This window comes from Stegastes partitus, unplaced genomic scaffold (assembly GCF_000690725.1).
Source record: "Stegastes partitus isolate 25-593 unplaced genomic scaffold, Stegastes_partitus-1.0.2 Scaffold117, whole genome shotgun sequence".
NCBI lineage: Eukaryota > Metazoa > Chordata > Actinopteri > Pomacentridae > Stegastes > Stegastes partitus.
In genome coordinates, this window is record NW_007577848.1 from 5,844 (window position 1) to 31,539 (window position 25,696).

The following is a 25,696-nucleotide window of genomic DNA, read 5'->3' on the forward strand; positions in this document are numbered from 1 at the left end:
GAAAACGACCGCTCTCGGCTTTTTACTAGTACAAACAGAGAAAAACTTTGGGGCTTGGCACAGGAATTTTACCTGGAGTTGAACTTTCCTCATCTAAACATGAGTGAGGCTTATAAGGTCCTTCATCAGAGGATTAAGAGATGGCATGTTTATGTAAAGTCTGACAGGTAGCAGAAGTAGCTTCGCAAAAGAAGCTGATGAAGGATGTCTGGTAGTCTTCAGGTGAGATGAGCCCAGGAGTTTCCAGGCCATTGTTTTCATAGAGGCAGTTTGGAATGGACTAGGAGGGAAAAGAATTAACACACACTAATAATTCATATATACAATATATATATTGTAAATTTCTTCTTGCATTAAACGGATTAACCATTGTGTGTCCAGGACAACCGTGGCAGCAGCAGCAGTATGTCGAGTCAGCAGCTGGCCTCTGTGTCTCCTGTGTCAACTCTGAGCTCCGCCGGCATCCCCACACCTGCCCAGCTCACCAAGTCCAATGCACCTGTCCACATCGACGTAGGAGGACACATGTACACCAGCAGCCTGGCCACACTCACGAAGTACCCAGAGTCAAGGTGGGAGGCACGTGTCGGCTCTGAAAAAACAATGCCTGACAATACCTTTAACTCCTGAAAACGCATCTCTAAACTAAGATTTCAGTTTCCTCAACAGTCATTTTGACCTCTTATCTGCTGTTAAAAGTTTTAACATTAAGGAACTTAACAGAAAAATGTTGAGGTCAGTGCTTGGATGTTTTAAAGCTTTCTTCCTCTGAATTTCTCTCAGATAACTAGATTTCTTTCTAACACAGTTGTTAATCATTTGAGCTTATTTATGAACTAAAAGAGTTTAATTCTGTTCCAAGACATAGAAGAGGTTCAACTGTGACTCATTAACATTGTCTATGGGAAAAATAAAAGGGACTGTTTATGCATGAGACGTGTACCCAAAATAGCTGCTCCCACTTCATAGAAGTATTTTAAATCTTCAACAAGGTCTGAACACTGGACTGTTGTAGTACAGTCGCTGCGTCCAGCAGACCTGACAACTTCCCCAACATTTGCTCAGCATTGAATGAAGAGGCCACTGTGTTTTTGCCTTTGTTGCAGAATCGGCCGGCTGTTCGATGGAACGGAGCCCATAGTGTTGGACAGTCTAAAGCAGCACTACTTCATCGATCGGGACGGACCCATGTTCCGCTACATACTTAACTTCCTCCGGACCTCCAAACTGCTCATCCCTGATGACTTCAAAGTGAGTGTCTGTCTAGAGCTTTGATCAGGTACTGCCACAGCAAATCGCTGTCTGAACAGTGAAGACAATAAAGTAGATAGATACGTACAACTTTATTGATCCCTTTGGTATGAACCTCAGGGAAATTGTTGATGTCAGAGTGATGTCAGAGGAGGATTTTTGACTCTTGTCTCTCGTGTGTAGACCACCCACTGCACCTATCCTTGTACTGCAGTATGACAGATACATCCATCCATTATCTATACACCGCTTAAGCCTGGTCGCAGGGGCTGGAGCCTGTCCTGGCTGACTTAGGGCGAAGGCAGGGGACATCCTGGACAGGTTGCCAGTCTATCGCAGGGCTACACTTAGAGGCAGACAACCAAGCACATTCACATTCACACCTACGGACAATTTAGAATCACCAATTAACCTTAACATGCTTTTGGACTGTGTGGGAGCCAAAGAACCTGGGGAGAATCCACGCTTCACGGGGAGAACATGCAAACTCCACACAGAAAGATCCCAGTGTCCCCACCAGGACGCGAACCGGTGACCTTCTTACTGCGAGTCAATGGTGCGAGGCAACGGTGCTAACCACCGAGCCACCTTGCAGCCCATTACAGATACAGTTCAGAAGATGCCCTATACAGCCACAATGTTGTACAGTCACTGAACAATGCTTTGCTAAAGGGCACACAACTCTGAACTAACAAGCATGCCTTTTTATGTGCTTGTAGGTTTTCTTGAACAGAATAACTACTCATATTGTTAATACATTTCATAACTTTTGTAATAAACATGCTTTGGAGTCAAAAATATTTTTTTCTGTAATATTTTAGTCCTTTTCTATTGATGATAATAATAATAATTTGCTGCTATTTACAAGCACTTGCATTCCCTTGTACAGTTTTTACATCATTCCATCCTGTACAGAGTGAAACACTCACTCTAGGTACTGCACCCACTTTCTGAAATCATGGCAACATAAACAGAATTTATGCTAGCGGTGGCTGAACATTTGCACAAAGAAACTGTCACCTGCATCCTCTGGCAGTGATTTGCGGCCTCAAGTGAAAAAACTTTAGTTCCCCTCACTTTCTTGTTCATTAATTCTTCATCATAATTATGGGAATCCAAGCAGAACAGTGCCTAAAGCCAGTGTGTGTAGACTGTTTATGTGATCATAGAATCTTTGGAATTAATTAGCAGGTACAGTATGTGTTTTGTTTGTTAAAAATTAAAAATTAAAGTGAGTTTGTTACTTCCACCGAAAGGCACTCATTTTCAAATTACACATAGTGACTTTAACTGTGTCCAGTGACTTTGCAATACAGTGCAGTAGCAGTGCTGAATGACTGAACAAGCAATTTATATGTATGAATGCATTTATTTGACTTTGGTTAAGGCAAAAATGCATCCATAAATATTTGTGTTTTCATGTGTACCTGTGTGCATCTCTATGTATCTGTGCATGGGAGTATTTTTATGAACTCTTCACCTACGTTTCTTTATTATGTGTGCCTATTTCTCATCCTTTTTTATGTTTCTGAGTTTGTCCTTGTGTTTTTAGCTTGTGTTTTCTGTTTTTGATCTTGTCTTCACGTATATGGTTGGTGTTTCCACAGGAATACTCGCTGCTGTATGAAGAGGCTACTTTCTTCCAGCTGGCTCCTCTGAAGGCTGAGCTGGAACGCTGGAGGACCGAGCGGGAATGTGGGGGTGTGTGTCGCGAGTGTGAGTGTGTGGTGGTTCACGTGGCTCCAGAGCTCGGCGAGAGGATCAGTGTGAGCACCCACCGGACGGTGATTGAGGAGGTGTTTCCTGAGGTGAGAGATGTCATGTCCAATTCCCTGAACACCAGCTGGAACCAGGACTCGGCGCACATCATTTGCTTCCCGCTCAATGGCTACTGCCACCTCAGCTCAGTTCAGGTACAAAATATACTGTGCGATCAGTTCTTTAGGACATCAGACAGCAGTGGCCAAACAGTCTTTCTTTCGGTCTGGTTTTCTGTCAGCATTTCTGTCCCCTTTTTGTTATGTTCCTCTTCTGTGAGCCATTCTGTGTCATACAAAAATGCACAGACAGTGTAGAAGTCTGTTCTCCCGCTAATACCATCAGTGACTCACTATACAATGATATCTTCTGTGGTTCGGACATTGGTAGCACATGTCCCCTCAAACAAACACGCAGGGTTCTGTACAACAGGGGTTTAGCATGATCTTAGTCTGACTCTCTGGATGTAGACTGTGGGTATAAGCCTGCCATTTCTCAGGCAGCATTCTCTTCTCTTGTCACTATTTTTGTGTCACCATTTTCAAAATCCCCTTCGCTAAAGGGAACAACGTGTCTGGGAACAACCTCCGTGCCACAACCTACACACTAAAAGTGCTGCACAGTTGTTTCGGTGAATTAGCCACTAAAATGACAGTGCTCGACTTTATAAATGCAAATGTTCTAATATTGTGTAATATCTATAGCGAACATTGGCATCAAGGGCTAGAATGTTTAGTGTTGCTTGGCAACACCATCCACTGCTCTGGGCACTAGCAGAATCATAGTTGTAACCATATCAATTTTATCTCCTAAGTATGAAACATGTTTTGTTTAAATTGGGACGGCCCCGATGGGTGCATAATCATTTCTGGATGTTTCAAACTGTATCTGCATCTTCACATTACCAAATAATCCAGGCCCAACACTGGGTCAGACAACGACTCCAGACCAGATTTTTTCTCCAGTTGTTGGGAGGGGTGAAATGGAGGTGAAGTGGCCCAAAATTCCTGTTGTCTGAGCCTGGGGTAAAGGCCTCTAGGTGTCTGCTCCATATAATAACTGGTTCTGCAGACATTCATTACTACCTGCCAGCTTCTCGCTTCTGTCTTGCTATCTAGTATATCATCAGGTCACTTTAAAAATGGTTATATGTTTTAATGCTTTCATTTCACCATCCGTTAAATTTTGACAGGAAATATTCCGCACAAGGACTCTTTAACATACTGAAAACAGTTAATAACAGTCGTGTGTTGGTGGGTGACACATTTCTTTATTGTCATTCTGTCTGTCTGTGTCTCAGAGGGAATCTCAGTTAGACAGAGCAGCAGCACAGAGGAGCAGAGGACTCCTGAGGGCACAATGAGATAATGTCACCATGTTCACTTCAGTGTGAAGGGACAGAGAGTGAAACTAATGGACTACGTCTGAACTAGTTTGTGTTTCAGGCCAGAGAGGCTGAGTATGAGATGGATTTTACCCAGAGAAGAAGACTGACCCTGGGCCTCGGGGCTTGTGGCCCAGCTATTGTTAGAAGCACATTTAAACACACACACACACAACTACAGACTAGGCCAGGTAAATCAAAGACAGCCACTACTGTGATTATTCTTCTTTCACATTCACACTTGGCGCACTTAGCAATCAGTTCGACTTTCACTTCTCAAGAAAATGTAATGATTTCACTATCCGCCAGATGGAAGTGTTTGTCCTGGTGAGACCTGGCTGTATCAGGTATAAGTACAGTGACCTTGGAAGCTCACCTTAGAAAACACACGCAAAGTCAAATAAAACGTTCACAGATGCCAAATGATTCGAGGCAGATGGCTGCCCTCCCCCGAATCTGGTTCTGTTAGAGGTTTCTGCCTGGTAAAGGAGACTTTTTTGTCCCTACTGTCGCCAAATGCTTAGTCTGGCACACTGGATGTAGACTTGGGGTATAAGTTTGCCATTTCCACTTCACATTTCATGTGACTTTTTCCTCTCCTCCTATCTGTGTGGGACCATTTTAAATTTGTCCTTCACTATAGGAAACAACAACAGTAACTTCTAGGCAGCAACCTACATGCTGAAAATGGCAAGTTTTAAAGATGATTTAGATCATGCAGGCAGCCCTGTTCTTTCAATGAATTAGCCATTTTAAAGGTGTCTCCTTGTGTGTAAATGTTCCACAAAAACAGTTCCACCATCACTGTTTTGCCAGGACACTGTTGCTGCATCCTGGGCTCAGCACTGGATGATTATGACTGGTTTGAAGAAATACAATCTGCACTGTATTTTTCCCTGATAGCAGAATGACAATGAGGTGCAGCCGTATTGTTCTCCATCACTATGGAGATGGATCTGCCTATGCAAGACTAACAAGCGCTGCTCAAAGGGGAATAGTTGGGTTCTCTATAACACAATAAGGTCTTAGCTGGAAGTACCCATTGATGACATGTTGTATTTGGCACTACATAACGAAAATTTAGCTGAATTGAAATGCAGTGAGTCTCCAAAGTCTGCAAAAGTTGGGAGGGGTTCCTCATTTTGTGACTGTGTAGACAGTATGCTCGACAGAAGTAGTGTCGTGTTCTTTTTATGCAGCCATGCCTATTTCCGTACAACACTACATTGCACACACCCAGGACATGTTATTTTTTGCTATGATCTGTTAGTTACTACAGTCTCATTGCATGATGCGGATCTTATCTGCAGTAGTCTTTTGTTGTCTATTACCCACAAGTACAAATAATGTCTGAATCAACGAGCAGGTATCATGCTACCACGTTAAAATATAAAATAAAAAAATGTATTTAAACTGTTCTTTTGTGTGACATGCAGTCTGACAGACTTTGATTTTATTTGACCTCCGTAGTTTTGGTTTGTCACTACATGTGTGGGTTTTAAGATGATCAAAACTGATGTTTATGAAATGTTCCACTGCAAAGTGTAAAGGGGTAGTAAGGATACATCATGACCATTGTCTGTTACAACACTATTAAAAATACAACCACAATTCTTAAAGAGATTTCTGCGTAGGTCAAAGCAGTTAATGTACCTGAAACCCTGTTCTGCCTCCACTCAGATTTATCTGAACTCCAGTAATATTTCCCCTCTGTTTTTTCAACATTATGACTTGCTGCTCTGACTAAGTACCGTTTGAATTAGCGATTGACATCCATACACTGATAGCATACATTTTTATTTGTAGAAATATGAGACCATCCTGGTGAAAATTATAGCAGCCTTTAGCTGACTCAGCCCCACCAATGATTCATGCGGTGGTGGTGCCTCAGTGTTTACTGGTGGAGGGCATGAAGGTGGAAAATATTAAACATTTACAGTGAATTCAGAGTGATCCCTGAAGTCCTAAGAGCTTCAACAAAAGGCAACTGGACTTCTCTTTTTGATTCTTAAAGATGTTTCACCTCTCATAGAGCAAGATTCTTCAGTTTCTGTTTCATCCATGAAATGTTGAGTCTGTTTTGTTTTTGTTTTTGTTTTTGTTGTTGTTGTTTTTTTGTTTTTTTTTTTTACCTTTGGCACTACATTAGAAGAAATGTTTTACTGAAAACCTTCTTGACAAATCATGTTCTTGTTTTTGTTGTGCGTGGCTGTAGGTATTGGAGCGGTTACAACAAAGAGGCTTTTGGATCACAGGCTCGTGTGGCGGTGGAGTGGACTCTTCTCAGTTTAGTGAATACATTCTGCGGAGGGAGGTCCGAGGCAGCCGACACCCCCCAACACTCATACCGATCAAACAGGAACTCCTGGACTGAACTCAGGACGTCGTGAAGGCCAGTTCTGTGGACGTACACAGACAAGAGCAGCATCACTTCAGTATAAAACAAAGTGACCAGACATGGATACACAGACATTCTAGCGATGCAGTGAAAGGGTGAAGGAGATATTTGTATTTCCTTTGACACTTTGTTTTCAGGTACCACATTAATATCAGACAGCATCAGTAAATGAACAGATCCATCAGTGCAAGATCCTGCAGGATGTCACAGGATCATCAATCATTTGCATTTGCATTTCTGTTGATATGAAATGGAGGTGCAGTGTTGATAAAATCTTTTATCACAGTGTCATTTTATTTTCTGATATAGTATGCTTTCGGGAACATTCAATTGACAGATAACATAACCCACTGAATTAAATACCTGATAAGTGAAGGTTTTTCATCACATTGATGCAAACATTCTGTAAATGTGTACTGCCACTGAACAGTCTTGCTCAGATATCAAGAATTCTCCCGCTGGCTTAACACCACCAGAGATATTAAAGGAGGACTATCCCCGTATGAACAGTACACCAACAGTTGTACCATGACTGATTATACACCTGCTTCAGCAAGTGCTCAGACCCCTTCACCTTTTGTACACTTAAAGGTGTAGATTTAATTTCATTTGGATGAGTTGAGCAGTAGCCATGAAGTGAGAATATGTTTTAATGGTGTTTCAGTAAATTGAAAACTGAAAATCACTCATTAAGAAAAGTATTCAGCGCCTTAATTCAGGAGTTTGTAAAAGCTACTTTAGCCGTGGGAACAGCTTCCAGTCTTCCAGGCTTTTGCTCACCTGGATTTGGACAGTTTATCCCATTTTTTATGCAGATCCTCCCTGGCCATATCAGATTTAAATGGGGGCATCTGGTTTCTCCACAGGTGTCTATTTTTTGGGGGGGTTTAAGTCTAGTCTTTGTTAGTTTTCCACAATTCTCGACAGATCTCAAGGGTTATTAAGGCAAGCATAATGCAGCTGTCCAATTTGGAGCCACTGCAAATAGTTTGTTTAGAGACTGATAGGGATGACATGGCAATTTTATTGATTTGAAATAAAAGTAGGACATGTAGGAAAAGAAGAGGTATGAATACTTCCTGAGAAGACTGTAGTGAATATTGTCATGTTTTCCAGCCTTACCCTACTAGTAGCAGACCACATGCTGAGGATGGAAGTCCACATATAAATGATTTTCACTTTATGCTGATAATTATTGGATTGTACAACAAAATCATATTCCAGAGGCGAGTCTCTACAGCTCATGAAGTGTAGGCATGGTTTGCACAGTGGCTTTTTTAATGCAATAGGAAAGTTTCAGTGATTCAGTATTTTCACGTAATAACGGGATCCATTTCGGTGACTGTTCAAGAACATCCCATCGTATCATTTTTTGTTTTTTTTAAATCATTTTGTGAATTCAAAAGCCATGATGGATTGATGCTTACGCTAGATTTTTTGGGAACTTGTTGAGCCTGCTGAAAAACAAAGCATGTCAGCGTACATATGTCAGTGCACAGAGACCTCCAGGGGCTGCGTGATGTACGACTGAGGATCGGTGTGATGTTGCTCTACTGACAGAGGCGTCAGATCAGAAGACGTTCGCGCATATTGATCTGAAAGGCGTTGACAAATGATGCAGTTTTTTTTTTTTTGAGAACCTCCTTATGACAGCAGGTTTGCATTTGACATTTTGACATGAGATGGTCCCACGCTGCTCACAGGGAGCAAAGGACTGTTCAGCATCTCCTTTAGTACGCAAAGGTGGTGCACAAAACTCATATTTGCCTTTCAGAGGTGAGGTCTCAAAATTTTTCAGAAACAGTATTTTTCCAGGAAAGGCTGCTGGTTGTAATGTTCATGTTGTACGTGTTCAATGCAACTGTGTGTGTGTGTGTGTGTGTGTGTGTGTGTGTGTGTGTGTGTGTATATATATATATACATATATATATATTGCATGTGCTTTGAATACTTGCATGTACTGTTGCATTGATTTGTAACATTTGCGGAGACCATCAGATCAGTTACTTTTACCCGGAGCAAATCTGTTTGCACTTGGTAATGTAAAACGAAAAACTAAGTCTTATTTATTCAGCCTTAATTTTATTTATGGCATGCAGTGTTTTTAATTGTACAAGCACAATTTCTCTCTTCATCCTGTTTGAGAAAATAGAGAAGAAGAATCTACACAGAATGTATTTTCAATGCAACCTGCTATCTTTTCCAAATATGTTTTATGGGACAAGTTGGGGGTTAGGAAGAGCAGGACAGCAACTCCAGCCTGAATTGTTTATTTATGGAATGTTTTTTTTTCTTTGTTTTGCACAATTACTGTAAGATAATTTCATGATTGACTAATAAAAATACAATAAGTGATACAAAGTGATAACTAAGAGTTTTGAAAGGCAAAATGCAACAACATCCCTCTAGAGTTTTACTTTGAAGAAACAAATCTTATGTGATTTGTCATGGTATAGTGGCACCGTCTATGTGGTGATTATGGACTTGTACTACTTTGTGTTTTGGATCCCCGCTGTTTTCCTTGTGTGTTTGGCTGGCTGTGTGATTTATTTTCAGGTTAAGCAGGGCTGGTTGGAGGAGGATGCTCCCTCGTTGGCACAGCTGCGGCTCATTGCCTCATCAGCGGACAGGTTAACACCACTGTTCACCTGAGCTCCAGTGCCAGACGACTGGCAACTCCATGAGTGGTACATTCAGGCCTGTCTCTACTGAGTATATGTGGTTCACGCTAAGCAATCTCGAGCTCACAAGCAACCGTTGTTGTCTCTCTCTGTTCCCCAGCGTCCCCTCCACTGGTCCAAGCATCCAGCCGTTCAGTTCCCCACGCCAACCTTTCCCTCCGCAGAAACACGAGTCGGATTTTCCCCCTACACAAGCACCTGCATGAGAAATCACCTTTCTTCACCTGTGCTGTGACCAGCGCACCTGCCCCAAATCCCTCACCTGCCTCCTGGTGTCCCACACCCCCCGGTGTGTCCCTAAAATAAACCTGTTTTTCCCTTTAAACCCGTCTCCTTCTCGTTTGGGTCCAAACCCATGTCCTTTGGCCACCGGGCCGTAACGGCTTAATTTGTTTTATTTGTTTTTGTTGACGCGAGGGTACAATGACTGTCTAAAGGGAAATAATGCAGCCTGATTTAGGCTCTCTGCAGCTTTTGATTGGTGATCTGTGACTTTGACAAGCCAGTGTGATTCTGAAAAAATGTGACAGACAAAAGGCCTGCTTGTCACGACCCAACCACTGCAACAAAACTGAAAAACACTAAGCAGAGGGTGAGCAAAAAATAACTTCTGTGAATGAAAATGGCTCATTTAAGCCTTGGTTTAGAGGTTTGATCAGTTTAATAATAGCATATTCCTTGAAGAAGTTGATATTACGAAGGATGAATGTTTCAATAAATACATCAGAAATTCCATACAAGATATATTTCTGCCTTCAGAAAGATTGTTTTGGGTTTTGCTTTATGGATAAATTAATTGGCAGAAAATCTGGCTAATCGTGGGTAAATTAAGTCTTAGAAATAAAATGAAAGAGTTTACAAAACATTTTATTTTGAGTATATCCAACAAAGCAGACAACCGACAGAGTTAGACTTAATTCTTGAAACTTTTGCAAACCAAGTTCTTTCAGCGATGTACATCTTGTTCTGAAGTATTTTGAGTGGGTGGTGAGTATATACTGCTGGCATTTATTGCCTTTTTAAAACCATGACATGAGGCGTTTTTAAATAAATGTGTGTTAAGATAATTGTAGCACCCAAATTCTCACTTAGGAATTTTTGGGGATTCTTTATGAAGTCCTGGAAAAAATTGTTTCATCTGTTGGCAGGAACCCTTAGCTAGATAAGTTCAAAGTGTGCTACTAATGGCTGCTACTTTTTCAAACTCACATTCATTTTGCAACACATTTTCAACAGCCATATATTTTGGAGGAAAATCAGTTATTAATGTAGATTTTCAGCTGCAGCTGCTCGTCATGTCTGTGCGCCTCGAACGCAGCACAGGCGGGATATGGTGCGTTCAAGGATCAAGCTGCGCTCCTGCTGATATTCACTGAAAGACAGGTGAGCTCCTGTCCGCTTGTAAAGCGTTTTGAGTGTCGGTGAAGGGAAACGTGTGTAAGAGACGTGAACCGTGTTACTTAAACTCGTTCGTTTGGATGAAGCAACACTAAAGCTCTGCTCAGAATGTGACAACGGAGCTAATCGCGGAGGTACTTTGCTCAATTTTTCATACATTCATAAGTTGGCTGGCTAGTTAACAATAGGGAATTGGTAAACTTATGTCAAGTAGGACTGCAAGGTGGCGCAATTGGTAGCACTGTTGCACCGCAGCAAGAAGGTCGCCGGTTGGGGGCACCGGGATCTCTCTGCGTGGGGTTTGCATGTTCTCCCCGTGCAGTGTGGGTTCTCTCCGGATTCTCCGGCTTCCTCCCACACAGTCCAAAAACATGTTGAGGTTAATTGTTGATTCTAAATTGTCCGTAGGTGTGAATGTAAGTGTGCTCGGTTGTCTGTCTGTACGTGTAGCCCTGTGATAGACTGGTGACCTGTCCAGGGTGTCCCCTGCCTTCGCCTTAGGTCGGCTAGGATAGACTCCAGCCCCCCTTGTGAGGATTAAGCGGTGGTGTATAGATAGTGAATGGAAGGATGTTAAGTAGGTAGCAAACAAAGCAAAAAAGTATAATTCTATACGCAGAACTCTCTTCGCCTGGAAACTTAATTGCCTACACCTGTAGTTTTTAGCTACAGGTGATAGCTTAGCTACTAGCTTAGCGCGTCGTCTTTCAAACAGTTTAGTAAAGGGAGCTAATTAGCGGCTTGACTTTGGTTAAAGGTCAGCGAACACAGCATTACGCGGTTAACGTTAAGGTTTAAACTGCCAAATATATAATGTGGGTAATGGAATAAATATTTGGTTCATACTTGACAGGATCAATGTTTTTTATTTGAAATGCAATATTTTCAGCGGGGTTCGTGTGTCAGCTTAAAACTACTAAATTCAGTTACTAATTTTAATTGAGCATTTTAATTTCATGCTCCTTTAGACTTTCCAACCGCTACATTTAAGACACATTTACATTTAAGATAAAGGTTCTCACAAAGTAAAGTGTAAAAAAAAAAGTTAAAATTAGATTAATAGTTAAACCAGTGGTTTTCCATCGGTCTTAAACAAAGCTATGTTTATTCATATTCGTGATATAATTTAAGGTTAGTCTTTAACTCAGTATTCACTGTTTAATATATAAAAAACATGATGTAACGTCATATGAAATATCAAATATTAACTGTTTTTTATTCTAATGCCTGAGTACTTTAATTACATTTGGTTTCTAATACTAATGTAATGAGATGCAATGTTTCATGCTGGACTTTTACTTGTAATGGAGTATTTTTACATTGCTGTATTGTAGGTTGACCACATTTTGATTACTGAAAACCAGGACACTCGGCCTGGCAATGAGATACTCAAATCATACTCGAAGTTTACTCAAAGATGCTTCATAATTTCCATACATTTAAAGTATGCCTCCTCCAGGAAAGGATCAGAACATTTTCATCACTTTATAAAAAAACAACCAAGACGACCAGGACAGGACGTGTTAACAGGACATGTCCTTGGCAAACAGGACGTTTGGTCACCCTACCGTATTGGCAGTGTCACTTGAGTAAAATATCACTGTACTTTTTCTACGGCTGCTTCTTTTATACAGAAATATTCATGGCCACAAATAAAGTGGTCATCGAAGGCCAGAAGCTGGAGTCCTGTGGGGCAGCAGGGGATGGAGACTGCTCTGTTCAAGTCCGGATATTACAGGTCCCAGCTAAATGTGGGCCCATCTGTGCAGTTCAACCCCCACCGACTGCTGCAAGTACCTCAGAAGGTGACTGTGTCCCACCTAAAGTCATCCCCAGTCGTCAGGGATACCAGCCTACCTCATCCTCTGTAGGTACAGGCCCAGGCTCTCACACTTCCCCTCCTTCCATCATGGTGGTTGCAAAGGCAGCCACTCCAGGAGGAATGAATCCTAAGGTTGCAACTCCTGGAAGGACTATGGTTATAGCTGTGCCCAGATCAGCAGCTCCACAGCCAGTCGCCCCTCGACCGCAACAGACTGCTTCTGCACAGCTCCCTGCCAATATCCAGATACCACCAGGTAAGCTGTCAGTGATTGCAAATTATAGTCTTAATTGCTCTCATTTGTAGTTATATAACTCCCGTTTAACAATTCTGATTTTGTATAAAAAGTAAACAGTATGTTTAGTCTGTGTTACTGTGTAAATATGAACGGTTCATGATGTGCACATACTTCAGCTAGCTCTCCCTCTAGTTGGGACAAGTCATCCATTTGTTATAGTAATAAGGGATTTTAAATTCTTTTATTTATTTCTTTTATGTGGTTTGCAGGTATGATGCTGATCCGCAGTGACAGTGGTCAGCTGATGCTGGTATCCCAGCAGGCTTTGGCACAGGCTCAACATGGACCCAGAGTTGTCAGCGGTCAAGCACCAAGAATACTGGCAACACCGGTGTGTGTGCTGCTGCTTTTGATGTTTTTTAGTTAATTGTACTGACATCTCACTGGTGCTATGCTGTCACATGGCTGTCATTCTGCAATTCAGGTACCTGCAGCAGCTGGAGGTAAAAGTAACGAGAAGGTGACAGTGATCCGGATGGCAGCACCCTCCGGTTTCCAGCCAGCACCAGTCCAGAAGACAGCTGTGGTAACAACACAAGAGCTGGTTTACAGTTAACAGTCAGTTACAGTGGCTCATGCAGTGACATGAGTACAGCTGTACGCACACATGCTCCGTTACAGATTATGTTGGTACAACTCCTGCAGCAAATGCACATCAAAGAAAATCCTTTTCTTTTTTTTAAATTACTTGAAATCAGGAGTTACATTTAGGTTCCCATCAAAAATCAACCAAAGCTTCCCAAAAGTGGGCATACAACTGGGATGCTTCATCTGCCACTAATTATGGTAATGACAAATCAGGGTATGTTGTCCTCCCAAAGTGTACACTGAACAAAAATATAACCTCCCCATGTTGTTGTCATGTGGAGTTAACAACTGTAAATGAGCATTTGCTGACATTTTATTGTACAAAAGTAATATTTCTCTTGATTTGTGTATAATTTTTAATCCAACTTGCTGTCAGTGAGCATTACTCAGTGAGTTGTTTTTTTACTCAATGCATAGCATGGGCATGTCCAGTGGGTGATCAGACAAAATGAGCAACAGCTGGACAATCCTTGGACTGGGGACAATAAAAGGTCACCCCAAAATGTCAAATTTTGTCACAAGTCATAATCCCTCAGATGTCGCAAGTTATGCGGGAGCATGCCATTGGCACGTGCCAGTGCACTACTGCAAATCGACCTCATCCTCGTCAGACACGTGTGACCACTCCAGCACAAGATCACCACATCCGGCTCGTCCATCTGCGGGATCTGCTAAGACCAGTGACACACACAGCTGATGAGACTATTGGTCTGCACAACAGACGCATCACACCTCAGACTGTCCGTAACATATTTGACATGGGGCATTTATATTTTTGTTCAGTGTATTTACATCACACCTAATCCTGTTCTAATCAGCCCTGGGAGAAAAGCTGGACCTTAAGCTTGACACCTCATCATCATAATGGGAAACACACTGAAAAATGAAGAAAAGTCTTCCATTTGACTCAACTGAGCGCCAACATTGCAGACTGTGCTTGGCAACTTAACAGCACCTTGACATTACACTCAGTTTGACAAGTTATTCAGCTGGTTACCTTCACAGCTGGCGACAAAAAAGAAATCATTCCACATGCACTTTTGCCATAGAGGTAGTTTTGCCAAAAACAGTAATAATTGCTGAGAAAAGAACATAAGGGGATTAATTGCAGGAATATTGTGACATTCAAGCTTTGGAAAAGGGAATCTTTACAGTCCAACAGACAAAGTGTATAACTGTGAGACAAACAGGTATTGAGCTTTTGTGCAGAACAAAGTTCCACCAATTATCCTCCAGATTCTGCCTCAGTTTAAGACAAGCATTTATTGTTTATTAGCCATTACCAGTATGTGCATGCCTATTATTATGATGTCAGTGAGTTTTCTTTCTCTTCCTCTTTGTAGTTTGGGATGATAGCTTATTTTATGTTGTGTTCAGGTGATTGGTGTTGCTCCCAAACCATCTGTGGTTCAGACCCTCAGTACTGTGTCTGATTGGGAGAGTCTTCCTCGCATTCAGACGGCCATTACAGAAATCAAAAAGGATCCACCAGCCACGTTCAGTCAGGTGAGTCCAACCAATTGTGACCAGCATACTTAGCTTGGTTGTCACTTAGCCTGGAAAACAAACTTAGGTCTGCATTGTCGAACAAGACAACATGTAAGTAAACAAACCAGTCCAAGAGCAAACCAAGACCATGATGGCACGTCTTCCTAAACACTTTCTGGTCGTCTGGTTTAACAAAATACAGACACTAAGCTAGAGCCTATCCCAGCTGACTTAGGGCGAAGGCAGGGGACACCCTGGACAGGTCGCCAGTCTATCGCAGGGCTACACTTAGAGACAGACAATCAAGCACACTCACATTCACACCTACGGACAATTTAGAATCACCAATTAACCTCAACGTGTTTTTGGACTGCGTGGGAGGAAGCTGGAGAACCTTTGGTTTAGTGTTCTGAATCTGGGTTGACCTGTCTGGTTGAGTCTAGTTCCGTCTTATCTGACATGGTTATGTCATTGTGGTACTGTTCCCCTGGCTTCGCAGCCAATTAACTTTTATCACCTTTCATGCAATAACTGTTCATAGTGCAGGGTCAGAACAAGTCCAGTGGGGATTTTATTCTACCATTTGGGCTCTGTTGTGATTCTGTTCATACTAAATCCAGCTGCCACTGACACGCGTAACTGCACAGCACTAACTCATCATACATCAACACACACTCACATTAAGTCATAGCATCCTGTGTAATCTTCCATATAACCTTAGCTTTTGTCAACCAATTAAGACCTTGCCTTGTTTACAACTCCCAATTCAACTGAGAAACAGTTTAAGTGTCGTACAGCTCTCATGTATTGTACTAATGAAAATAATGAAGGTTGTAGAAAAATAATGTACTCGAACGCCTTTTTTCTCTTTATATTGTGATACCTGTGTGTGGTACGAAAATGCAGTGGTTTTCGCAGATGGTCTACTTCTCCCACTGACAAAAATAATGGATTAACCCTGGAAGGCTGTTGATGTAATGCTTTTCTCCTTAAGAAAGTAACACTGCCAATAGTGTTGCTAGATCCAATTAATGACAATTGGATCGGATGAGAGTATGTTGATCGAAAAAGCCGACCTGGACACTACAGCCCTTGGCATTGCATAACTTTGCTGCAACTGATGTAGCAACTGTTTTGACAACAGGATTAGGTCAGCTTCATTAAAAGTATAACATTTTATTTGAGAGTTTTACAAGTGATACAAAGCTGCATAAACACTGAAGCCTTTGTTGCAAACAAGTAGATAGAAAATTGTTTTTACCCGATATTTTACCAACAGGAAACCCTGGAAAGTGTGAAAAAGTGCAAGAACTTCCTGGTAACTCTGATCAAGCTGGCTTCGAGTGATTCCAAGTCTGCTAACATGGCTAACAATGTCAGAGGACTGGTCAGAAGTCTGCTGGTACTTATCCTGCCTTACATATTATTGTCCAGTCTACTTTTGTCCACAGAATGTAAGACTTATTTTAAAATATCTTGCTACTAAGTAGACCTAAAGGCATTACTTTTTTCAAGCCTGTTAATAAATGCTGAGTTAATTTTGTCAAATTCCTGTTCTTTTTCTTATAGTGGACATTTGCAGTTACGTAATGTTTAGCAGTTGTAAATGATCAGTTATTTACTTTGTACATGCAGAAGTATGTCATATTTTAACCTGCAGGAAGGGAAGCTGGAAGCAGAGGAGTTTACAGAACAGCTCTATGATGAGTTGAAGTCGACTCCGCAGCCCTGCTTGGTGCCTTTTCTCAAGGTGAGAAGAGATAGAACAACTCCTAACCTCCTGAAGTGTCTGCAGGTCCTGAAAAGTCTCAGTGGGTCTGAAGTTAGTTCAAAATTAATATAAATTGTATGATCAAACAGGAGAGAAATACTGAAAAGGAAGATTAGGTTGCAAAAAGAAAAGCAGTATCAGTTATAGGGCTGCACAATTAATGGAATATCAATCACCACCACAATTTTGGCTTCCCATAATTAAATTAGCATGATCGTTGTTGGAAATGCTCCGCTCAGAACACAGCCCATGTAGATAGAATCACTTTGCTTTAACTTGGGTAAATCTGACATGAAAATGATTTCTTTAAAATGATTTTTAGGTCACACACCTGTCTGAACAGCTGCAATTTAGTAACTAAGTGGAGACTAGAGGCTTCTAGTGCACAGGCACCTTGCCAGTATCTACCGTAGCCTGTCTATTAGGTATTAAAGGAACATTAGTACATTGTAGTGGTTGTTGATAAAAGAGACATTTTGGGTACACTATTATATTTTACGTCAAGGAGATGCTCTACATACAAGTAAACATTATGTCAAGATTTGTACACAAGCAGTAATGTAGCACAACATGGAAGTTAAAGGTGTGCTCTGTTTATTCAACAGTAAAATGGAATTTGTTTGACGATAAGATTTCTTTTCACTTGCCTTTTCCTCTCCAGAAAAGTCTTCCTGCAGTTCGTTGCCTTACCGCAGACCCCCAGTTATTTATCCAACAAGCTTCAGCTTCCACCCGCAACCCCACTCCTCTGTCATCCACTGTGAAGCCTTCCAGCACTGACACAGGACAAACCCTGAAGACCAACCAGCAGGTAACCAAATGTTGTTTGGTTGTATGATGTGATGAGCAGTTTACAAAAAATGTAATTATCAATAAAATTGAGAAACATTACATTTGAGGAAGTCAGAGAAAAGACAGGTAGCATGAGCTGTCTGGTCATTAAGTGTGTTTACATGCCCTAAAGTCACCTGGGGTCCGTTTCACAAAGCAGGGTTAGTGAAGACTCTGAGTCTGTTAACTCCAAAATGAGGGAAACTCTGAATTTTCCGTTTTACAAAGGGAGGTAACTCAAACCCGAGACATTTGGGTAACTCTAGTCTGTTTCACAGAGAGAAGTAACTTAAGACCTCGGTCAGTTACCATAGTAACAGGCTCTATGAATCTAACCTGGTGGGGACCAAGTTTTTCTCAGTGAACCTCGAGTTTCTCTCTGTCTCCATCCCCTTTCAGCCACACACGCTATTTGATTTTATTTCTCATTCATTCAGTCAGCAGGCGAGTTTTGGCGTAGCCTAGTTCTGCCATCTGTCAAAAATCATTTAAAAAATGGTCGGAAATAATACACACCCGCCACTATTGCGCGGCACCCCCGATATTCGTCATTAATTGGGACCGAATGTCCGGAGATCAAAACTTGCTATTCGGACAGGCCCTAGAAAGAGCATCTCCCTTTACCAGATCGTTTCCTATTTTTTATGAGCGATACAGATTCTCAGCTGAGGGAATGTGTTTTATCTGTAAACATGCTGAGTTGTGCGTTACTAATACCCAGGTAGTACTTGGCTGCTTAGGTTGGCAGTTACCGTTCTGTTGCCACCATCGACAGCGACAGCGGGGGATGTGGAGGCTGGGGCAGATTGCGGGCGAATATATATCATATACTACCACAACGATGGAATTTTTGGATATTAGAATGTTCGGGTCCAGCCCTACTGTATATATCACATTGCCATGAGAACCCGACATCTTAAGTTGGTGATGCAGAAATCACATAAATATGTTTTCATGTTTGGCTCTGATTTGCTGTCAAGTCCGTTTAAACTGCTGGTACTGCTGCTGATAGAACACAGTTGAGAAAATGGATTATTCTACTGGTATTTGTAACAAAGAATATTAAATCAATAACATTAGCAGAAAGCCTGAGTTGACAAAGAAAGTTTATAACCACCTTTGTGATATCCGTAGTCTCTGGCTGGGGCTTTCGGTTTTGTCAATTCGATTTACACAAAGAAAGCCTGGCTACGTCAAACTTGCTTCGTAGTATACCCCTCTGGTCTCTCTGACAAACTGTAGTGAATGTAACCACACTATATGATGCAACCTGAAGTGAGACATTTGAAACATTGTTGAGCAGCTCAGTTCTGCAACATGTTAGGGTTCGTTTGTGCGCAATGTCTTTTTCTGCTATAACTTGTGTATTGTCTATTTTGTCATAATTTAAATTGGAAAGAATTTGCAAAATGTGTCAACAGGCTGACTTTAGACTGTTCAGGTTAAGCAGTAATGTGGATCAGCCAGGTGTCACCTTTATTACATGGTAAATGGATGGAATGATGGGACTGCTGCTTAATGATTGCTCTTAAAAATGCAGGGTGCTCAGCAGGCTCGAGGAGTGACTGTGAGACCTGGGCTGACAACATTCACCCAGTCAAGACATTATGTGTATAAAAGAGGTGGACCTGTCCCCAAACACACAGTGGTCCAGTCAGGAAGACACTTTGCAGGTAACTGTTGTGACACATCTGAGGTCTCACAATTTGATTCTTAGTCTTGGTGTCAAGAAACAAGGTAGAATTGATGAACATATTGAAACAAGTGAAAGTCTAATTCACTGACCAGTGTCAGAGGATTACACGCTGAACTCAAAGTAGTTTTTTTTTTTTTTTTTTGCTTTTGTGACATTTTTACTCACTATGGGCTCAAGTTTCACTGCGATATAAAGTCCTTGACCTCCATGGAAACAGCAGAACAATGACAAGAAGTAGAGAGAACTCAAAACATGTCAGGTGTCACCAATACTGGACAAAGCGGTGGCTGCACATGCTATAGATGATTATTTATGTTTTATCAATTTCTGTAATCTAGGCCTATTTCACTGTACTTTGCACATCAACTCTGTTGAGCCATGTTGCATTTATTGTATTGATCAAGTTTTTTCCTCAGTCTCTCTGTTTAGTTTCTCATTTCTACTCTTTGTAAACACAGCCTGCAGTTCAACTGAACAGTCCTTGAGTTTTTGCAACATGACTGTTGGATACTGCTAAATAATTCACGGCTTTCCAGTTGTGCTGAGGAGCTCAGAACTTTTTCTTTCTTATAGCATCTGGTTAAGTTTTTTTTTTATTTTTTTTTTTTTTTTTTTTATTTTTTTTTTTTAACTTAGATTTGGTAAATTTCCCAAAGGCACCTCATGTCACATATTATTAGTTCAAGGGCAGTTGTTTGGTGAAAATTTGATGGTTATTGAAGTTTTTACAGTTATTATGGCAAAGAGTTTAGGGTTCAACAGGATAAATGTTTTTGTTTTTGTTTTGTTTGTTTTTTTTATAAAGAACTTGAGCGGCATGCTCAGCAGTTACACGTTGGCTCCAGTGAAACTCATTAGTATCCACAACTCTGTGCAAGAGATCAAAACAACTCTGAAATGGAGGAGACTGTGCTGAGTTACTTTCTTTTGTTTATTTTGTAAAATGCTGCTCTCTGTGTTAGTCATATTTGCTTGTGATGAAGTTTACCAATGCTGATATTCACACGATGAGTACTTCACCTTTGTCTTGCATTGAAAATTCAGCTATTGATTCCTCAAACCCTTTTACGTTATCAGAGAATGGTAACTGTAACAGTTGCATTCATGAACTTTACACCGTCATTATGTTGCTCTGTGGCCTTGCAGTTGAGTGCTGCCTTTTGTCATCCATCATTGTAATGTCAATAATGGACAAAAATATTTCAGTTGTGAATCAGTTCATTGCTCTGTTACCGCAATTTCAGCCCACCCGAATGTTTTAGTTTCTAAAAGGAGGTTTGTAATTTGAAAACTGAGCATGGTGGAGATACATGTACAGATCAAACTACACCCACAAACTCTCACATGGACTGTGCTAAATTAATTGCCGCTCTCCAAATACCTTTGTATTTTTGTTTTTTTTTTACAGGAGCTTTTTCATTGAAGCAGACCTTCTCTCAGGATCCACCTCCTTTTACCAAATCTGCATTCAAAGACAGCTTAGGATCATACAAGTAACATATAAAGTTCATGTTTTTAGACTCAAATGTTAAGAATTTGTGGATTTAGTTGTGGTCAGTGAATGCATTATTTCAGTGATTGTCCTCAGAAAGACAAGAATGTGTTTGTTTCTCAGAGAAGATGATGACATTAATGATGTCGCCTCCATGGCTGGAGTCAACCTGAGAGAGGAGAACGCACAGATCCTGACCACCGTGGTCGGCTCTGTGGTGCAGTCATGCCAGGATCAGCTGTTCCTCTCACCTCACCCGGTACTCAGCCGGATCCTTCACACAGGTACAGGAGCTGTACTGAGACAGAGCTCAGTCAGTCTTCTTGATGGTTGGGTCATAAAGCATTAATTAATATGAATTAATCATTATTGCTACAGGCTTGTTTTTTCTACTTGATAGGGTGATTTGAGAGTAGCATGCCAAATAACAGTTTGTAATAATATTTTTTGTTAGAAATTGTCTTTATGTACATGAAAACAGTAGATTTTTGTTTTAAAAAAGAGGTTATTTTTAAATGCATTCATTTACACCTCTATTTATCTGCTTATTTCTCTTTCCTTTTTTAAAAATGTTTTTAAAATATTTTTGTGTAAGTTTGTTGATTGGCTAAATTTGCAGTCTGTCAGATGCTTTTCACATTAAATTACACATCCCTTCTTCGTGGTTTAATTGCTCTCGTATTCACTGCGGTGAGGTATAGCACATATTATATTATAACATGTAACTTTGCCTTTTCAGCAATGCCACTTGCTTGTCTGTACAACATAGTGTGGATGACAGTGTTTTTTTGCTTATAGATATTATAGACATATTTAATCATAGTTATAAGCTGCATCCAGCTGCATGTCCGTTGCTATACTCATGACTCTTGTTTGAATTACTCTTGAACTTGTCATTGCATAGATATGTTAATGTCTATGAAATGTAATATGAACATATTTATGTATTGATGAAAATTTTATCACAAGACAGAACAGAACAGTAGCTTTGTAATTGTGCTGGTCACGTATTTACCCATGTCGATGTGATGAATGTGAAGACAGGTTTTCTACAAAGTAATATCTTTATTAATTTCTTCACGCATTTCCATGGTCCTGCTTCTCAGTTGAATAATTCACAAAGTCCCAGTCACTTTATAACAGACCGAGAGTATATAAACATTATATATATATATATGTATATCAAAATGAACAGCAGAAGATAATCTTTCTGATGATACCAATTGTTTCTGTGTGGAATTAAATGTGGCTCTATGTTTTTTTCATTCACTTGTTGTTCATTGTGCTATCATGTAATACGTTGAAGACATACAGTAAATATATGGTTCTAATTATCGTTCTGTGTGTAAGTTCACTTTGTAAGGAAGTGCCTGAGAAAAGCGACACTCAGGTGTGTCTTTGTGTGTCTCTTGTTGTGATATTTTTGTGCCCTTTGTTAGGACAGGCACTGGGAGTAACTGATGTGGGTCCAGAGGTGGTAGCTCTGGTTTCTCATGCCACTCAGGAGTGTCTTCGTGGGCTGCTGGAGAAACTCACTGTGATTGCTGAACACCGCAAGGCTGCCCTGAAGGTACATTAGTCTGACCCTGACTTAAAATAGGAGAGAACATCCATAGTGCCTCATAAAGGATGCATTTATTCTCACTTAAGCCGTCGCTGTGCAGCCTCACACAGCTGCTAGCATGGCTCTGTTCTAAATATGCATGTGCAATTACAAGTGCAGAGGTGGTCACAGATTGTGATGCAGTGTCTGTGTAGTATACAGCGTACAGTTTTCACCAAAAACACAAAATTCTTTGCACTCCCTCATTACTGCTTTTTTGCTTTCAGAAGATTCACTCACTATGCACTCATTACCAAAACACCACAGAGGTGCTAGAGAAGAATATCAAGGTCACTAAAACACCAAACTGTCATTGTGCTGCTTTCTTTCTGTTGTGGCGCCACCATAGAACAGGGACCTTAGTAAGGCATTTAATTAGCTTTAAAACCTGTACACATAAAAAACATTCATGTGATAGGAGCATACAGTATTTTCGAGTGTGAAACCATGCTTACGAGGGAGCAAATGCATTTCTGCAAGTGTGGAACTGTGATGAGAGCTTTCTCACAACTGTTCAAAGGTTGTCAAGTAGATTTAGAATCATTTTATAATCAAAAGAATTCTGACTTAACCTATTACTGTTAGAAAATCCTGCAATGACAGTAAAAATAAATATCAGTTTCACCTCTTCCTTTTAATTGACAAATTAATAATTAAGACTTTTAATCCAATAATATAATATAATAAACATTATATTGAAATGTGCCATTGTTGTGCAATGAGGTCTGCTCTTGTGTTGTCAGCACATTTTGATAGTGATACTTTTGTCGATTTACTTATGAATTTATGTTATGCCGGGGTTTTCCTTGGAACAGAGTACTGATACTTATACTTAAGTTAAAGATATGAGTATTGTCCTGCCTTTAAAGGCTCAAAAGTCAAGGTGACAAGTGAGTGAGTACTGAGCAGTTGCGAGAATGAGGGGAGGGTCAAGCAAGTCCTGTGCTCACAGGACCCTGTTTGTACACACAGAGCAGAAATGCTCCCTCAAAAGGATAGTTTTCTGCTTCTGTTCTGTGGGCTTGTATCACGTGGACACTCCTGGTTTTCATGTGCATATAATTTGCCACAAGTTAAATGCAGTACATTAGTGTGAGACTTGTGTGTGTTTGTGTGGCAACAGGAGGACCAGTGGCATGCTAAAGCCAGTGATGTGCGCTCTCAGCTTCGCTTCCTGGAAGAAATTGAGAGTTTGAAGAAGAAGAGAAAAGATGAAGAGGAAAGAGAGCGACTGCTACGTTTGGCCAGAGTAAGCACGTACAGAAAGTATCGGAGACTTACGCTAGTTTCCTTTGTAAACATTGAAAGTTTTTTGTATACATTTTATTTTAGGTCACAGCAGCATTTGATCTGAAACCACTGCACTGTCTGTAAAAATGTCATTTCTGTCTATTTTTGAGCATTAAATGCTGATTATTAATTGTCCGTTTGTCTGTTTGTGGTCACAGAGTCGCTCACACACAGAGGATCCACAGCAACAGCAGCTCAGGCAAAAAGCCAAAGAGGTAGGCTTCATTCAGAAAAATGTCTGCGTTCTGAGCCCCTTATTCACTTCATTTGACACTCAGTTGTAGGTAGTTCTGTATGTGGTTAGATGTTTGTCTGGATGGATATCTCCTCCCTCCATTTTAGAAAAAAAATGATTTGCACATACCCATCATGTTTTTAAAAAAAATGTACAATCTGCACTTAAAAAGACTGGTAACACTTTATAATAACTATCCATTATAACTAGTTAATAGGTCATTTGTAAACTGTTAATTAGTGAGTTATTAACCACTTGTTAAGTGTTTGTTAATAGTTTGTTGATATTTATAACGATGCCTTATAGATAGTTAATAAACCATTTACAAACTGTTAGTTAATGAGTTATAAATGACTTGTTAACTGTATATTAATGATTTACAGCCATACCTTATAAACCAGTCATAGATCACGAACAAGCCATTAGTGAATTACTTACTAATGACTTGTTAAGTATCAGTTAATAGTTTATATATGTTATTGGGACATTACTCTAAAGTTGCAACTATTCCTCATTTATTAACTGCTGGTAAATGAGGAATAGTTGCAACTTTAGAATAACGTCTCAATAACATCCATCCATCCATCCATCCATCTTCTCCCGCTTATCTGGGGTTGGGTCACGGAGGCAGCAGCCTGAGCAGAGCCGCCTAGGCTTCCCGATCCGCACACACCTCCTCCAGCTCTTCTGGGGGGGACCCCCAGGCGTTCCCAGGCCAGTCGAGAGACATAGTCTCTCCAACGTGTCCTGGGTCTTCCCCGAGGCCTCCTCCCGGTGGGACGCGCCCGGAACACCTCCCCAGGGAGGCGTCCAGGAGGCAACCGAAACAGATGCCCGAGCCACCTCAGCTGGCTCCTTTGTGGAGGAACAGCGGCTCTACTCCGAGCTCCCCCCGCGTGACCGAGCTCCTCACCCTATCTCTAAGGGAGCGCCCAGCCACCCTGCGGAGGAAACTCATTTCGGCCGCTTGTATCCGCGATCTCTTTCGGTCATTACCCATATCTCATGACCATAGGTGAGGGTTGGAACGTAGATTGACCGGTAAATCGAGAGCTTTGCTGCCTTGCTCAGCTCTCTCTTCACCATGACGGTCCGGTACAGCGACCGCAACACTGCAGACGCTGCACCGATCCGTCTGTCAATCTCACGCTCCATCCGCCCCTCACTTGTGAACAAGACCCCGAGATACTTGAACTCCTCCACTTGAGGCAAGGACTCTCCACCGACCCGGAGAGTGCAAACCACCTTTTTCCGGTTGAGAACCATGGCCTCGGACTTGGAGGTGCTGATCCTCATCCCGCTCGCACCACTCTCGGCTGCAAACCGCTCCAGTGCACGCTGGAGGTCCTGATTTGATGAAGCCAACAGAACAACATCATCCGCAAACAGCAGAAATGAAATTCTGTGGCTTCAAAACCGAACCTCTTCCTCCGCCTGGCTGCGCCGAGAAATTCTATCCATAAAAATAATGAACAGAACCGGTGACAAAGGGCAGCCCTGGCGGAGGCCAACGCGCACTGGGAACAGGTCTGACTTACATCCGGCAATGCGAACCATGCTCCTGCTGCGGTCGTAAAGGGAACGGACAGCCCTTAACAGAGGGCCCCGCACCCCATACTCCCGAAGCACCCCCCACAAGATGCCACGAGGGACATGGTGGAACGCATTCTCCAGATCCACAAAACACATGTGGACTGGTTGGGCGAACTCCC

The 25,696-nt window shown here is 41.3% G+C and overlaps 2 protein-coding genes across 2 annotated transcripts in view; both read left to right on the forward strand.

Moving 5' to 3' along the window:
- The first annotated feature begins 396 nt into the window (after nt 1-396).
- Nucleotides 397-6,767, forward strand: LOC103354698 (BTB/POZ domain-containing protein KCTD1-like). The gene is made up of 4 exons (XM_008278147.1): nt 397-572; nt 1,107-1,251; nt 2,859-3,164; nt 6,609-6,767. The coding sequence occupies exons 1-4, from the start codon at nt 406-408 to the stop codon at nt 6,765-6,767; spliced, it is 777 nt and encodes a 258-aa protein (XP_008276369.1). The 5' UTR covers nt 397-405.
- Nucleotides 6,768-12,512: 5,745 nt separating this feature from the next.
- LOC103354708 (transcription initiation factor TFIID subunit 4-like) overlaps nt 12,513-25,696 on the forward strand; it is a 22,530-nt gene continuing 9,346 nt past the window's right edge. The window contains exons 1-13 of the mRNA XM_008278174.1: nt 12,513-12,948; nt 13,200-13,327; nt 13,415-13,516; nt 14,956-15,084; nt 16,346-16,468; nt 16,727-16,816; nt 17,499-17,666; nt 19,218-19,341; nt 20,773-20,857; nt 20,980-21,140; nt 22,296-22,426; nt 23,583-23,708; nt 23,908-23,964. Of these exons, the coding sequence (XP_008276396.1) occupies nt 12,513-12,948; nt 13,200-13,327; nt 13,415-13,516; nt 14,956-15,084; nt 16,346-16,468; nt 16,727-16,816; nt 17,499-17,666; nt 19,218-19,341; nt 20,773-20,857; nt 20,980-21,140; nt 22,296-22,426; nt 23,583-23,708; nt 23,908-23,964 (1,860 nt within the window). The remainder of the gene's footprint in view (nt 12,949-13,199; nt 13,328-13,414; nt 13,517-14,955; nt 15,085-16,345; nt 16,469-16,726; nt 16,817-17,498; nt 17,667-19,217; nt 19,342-20,772; nt 20,858-20,979; nt 21,141-22,295; nt 22,427-23,582; nt 23,709-23,907; nt 23,965-25,696) is intronic.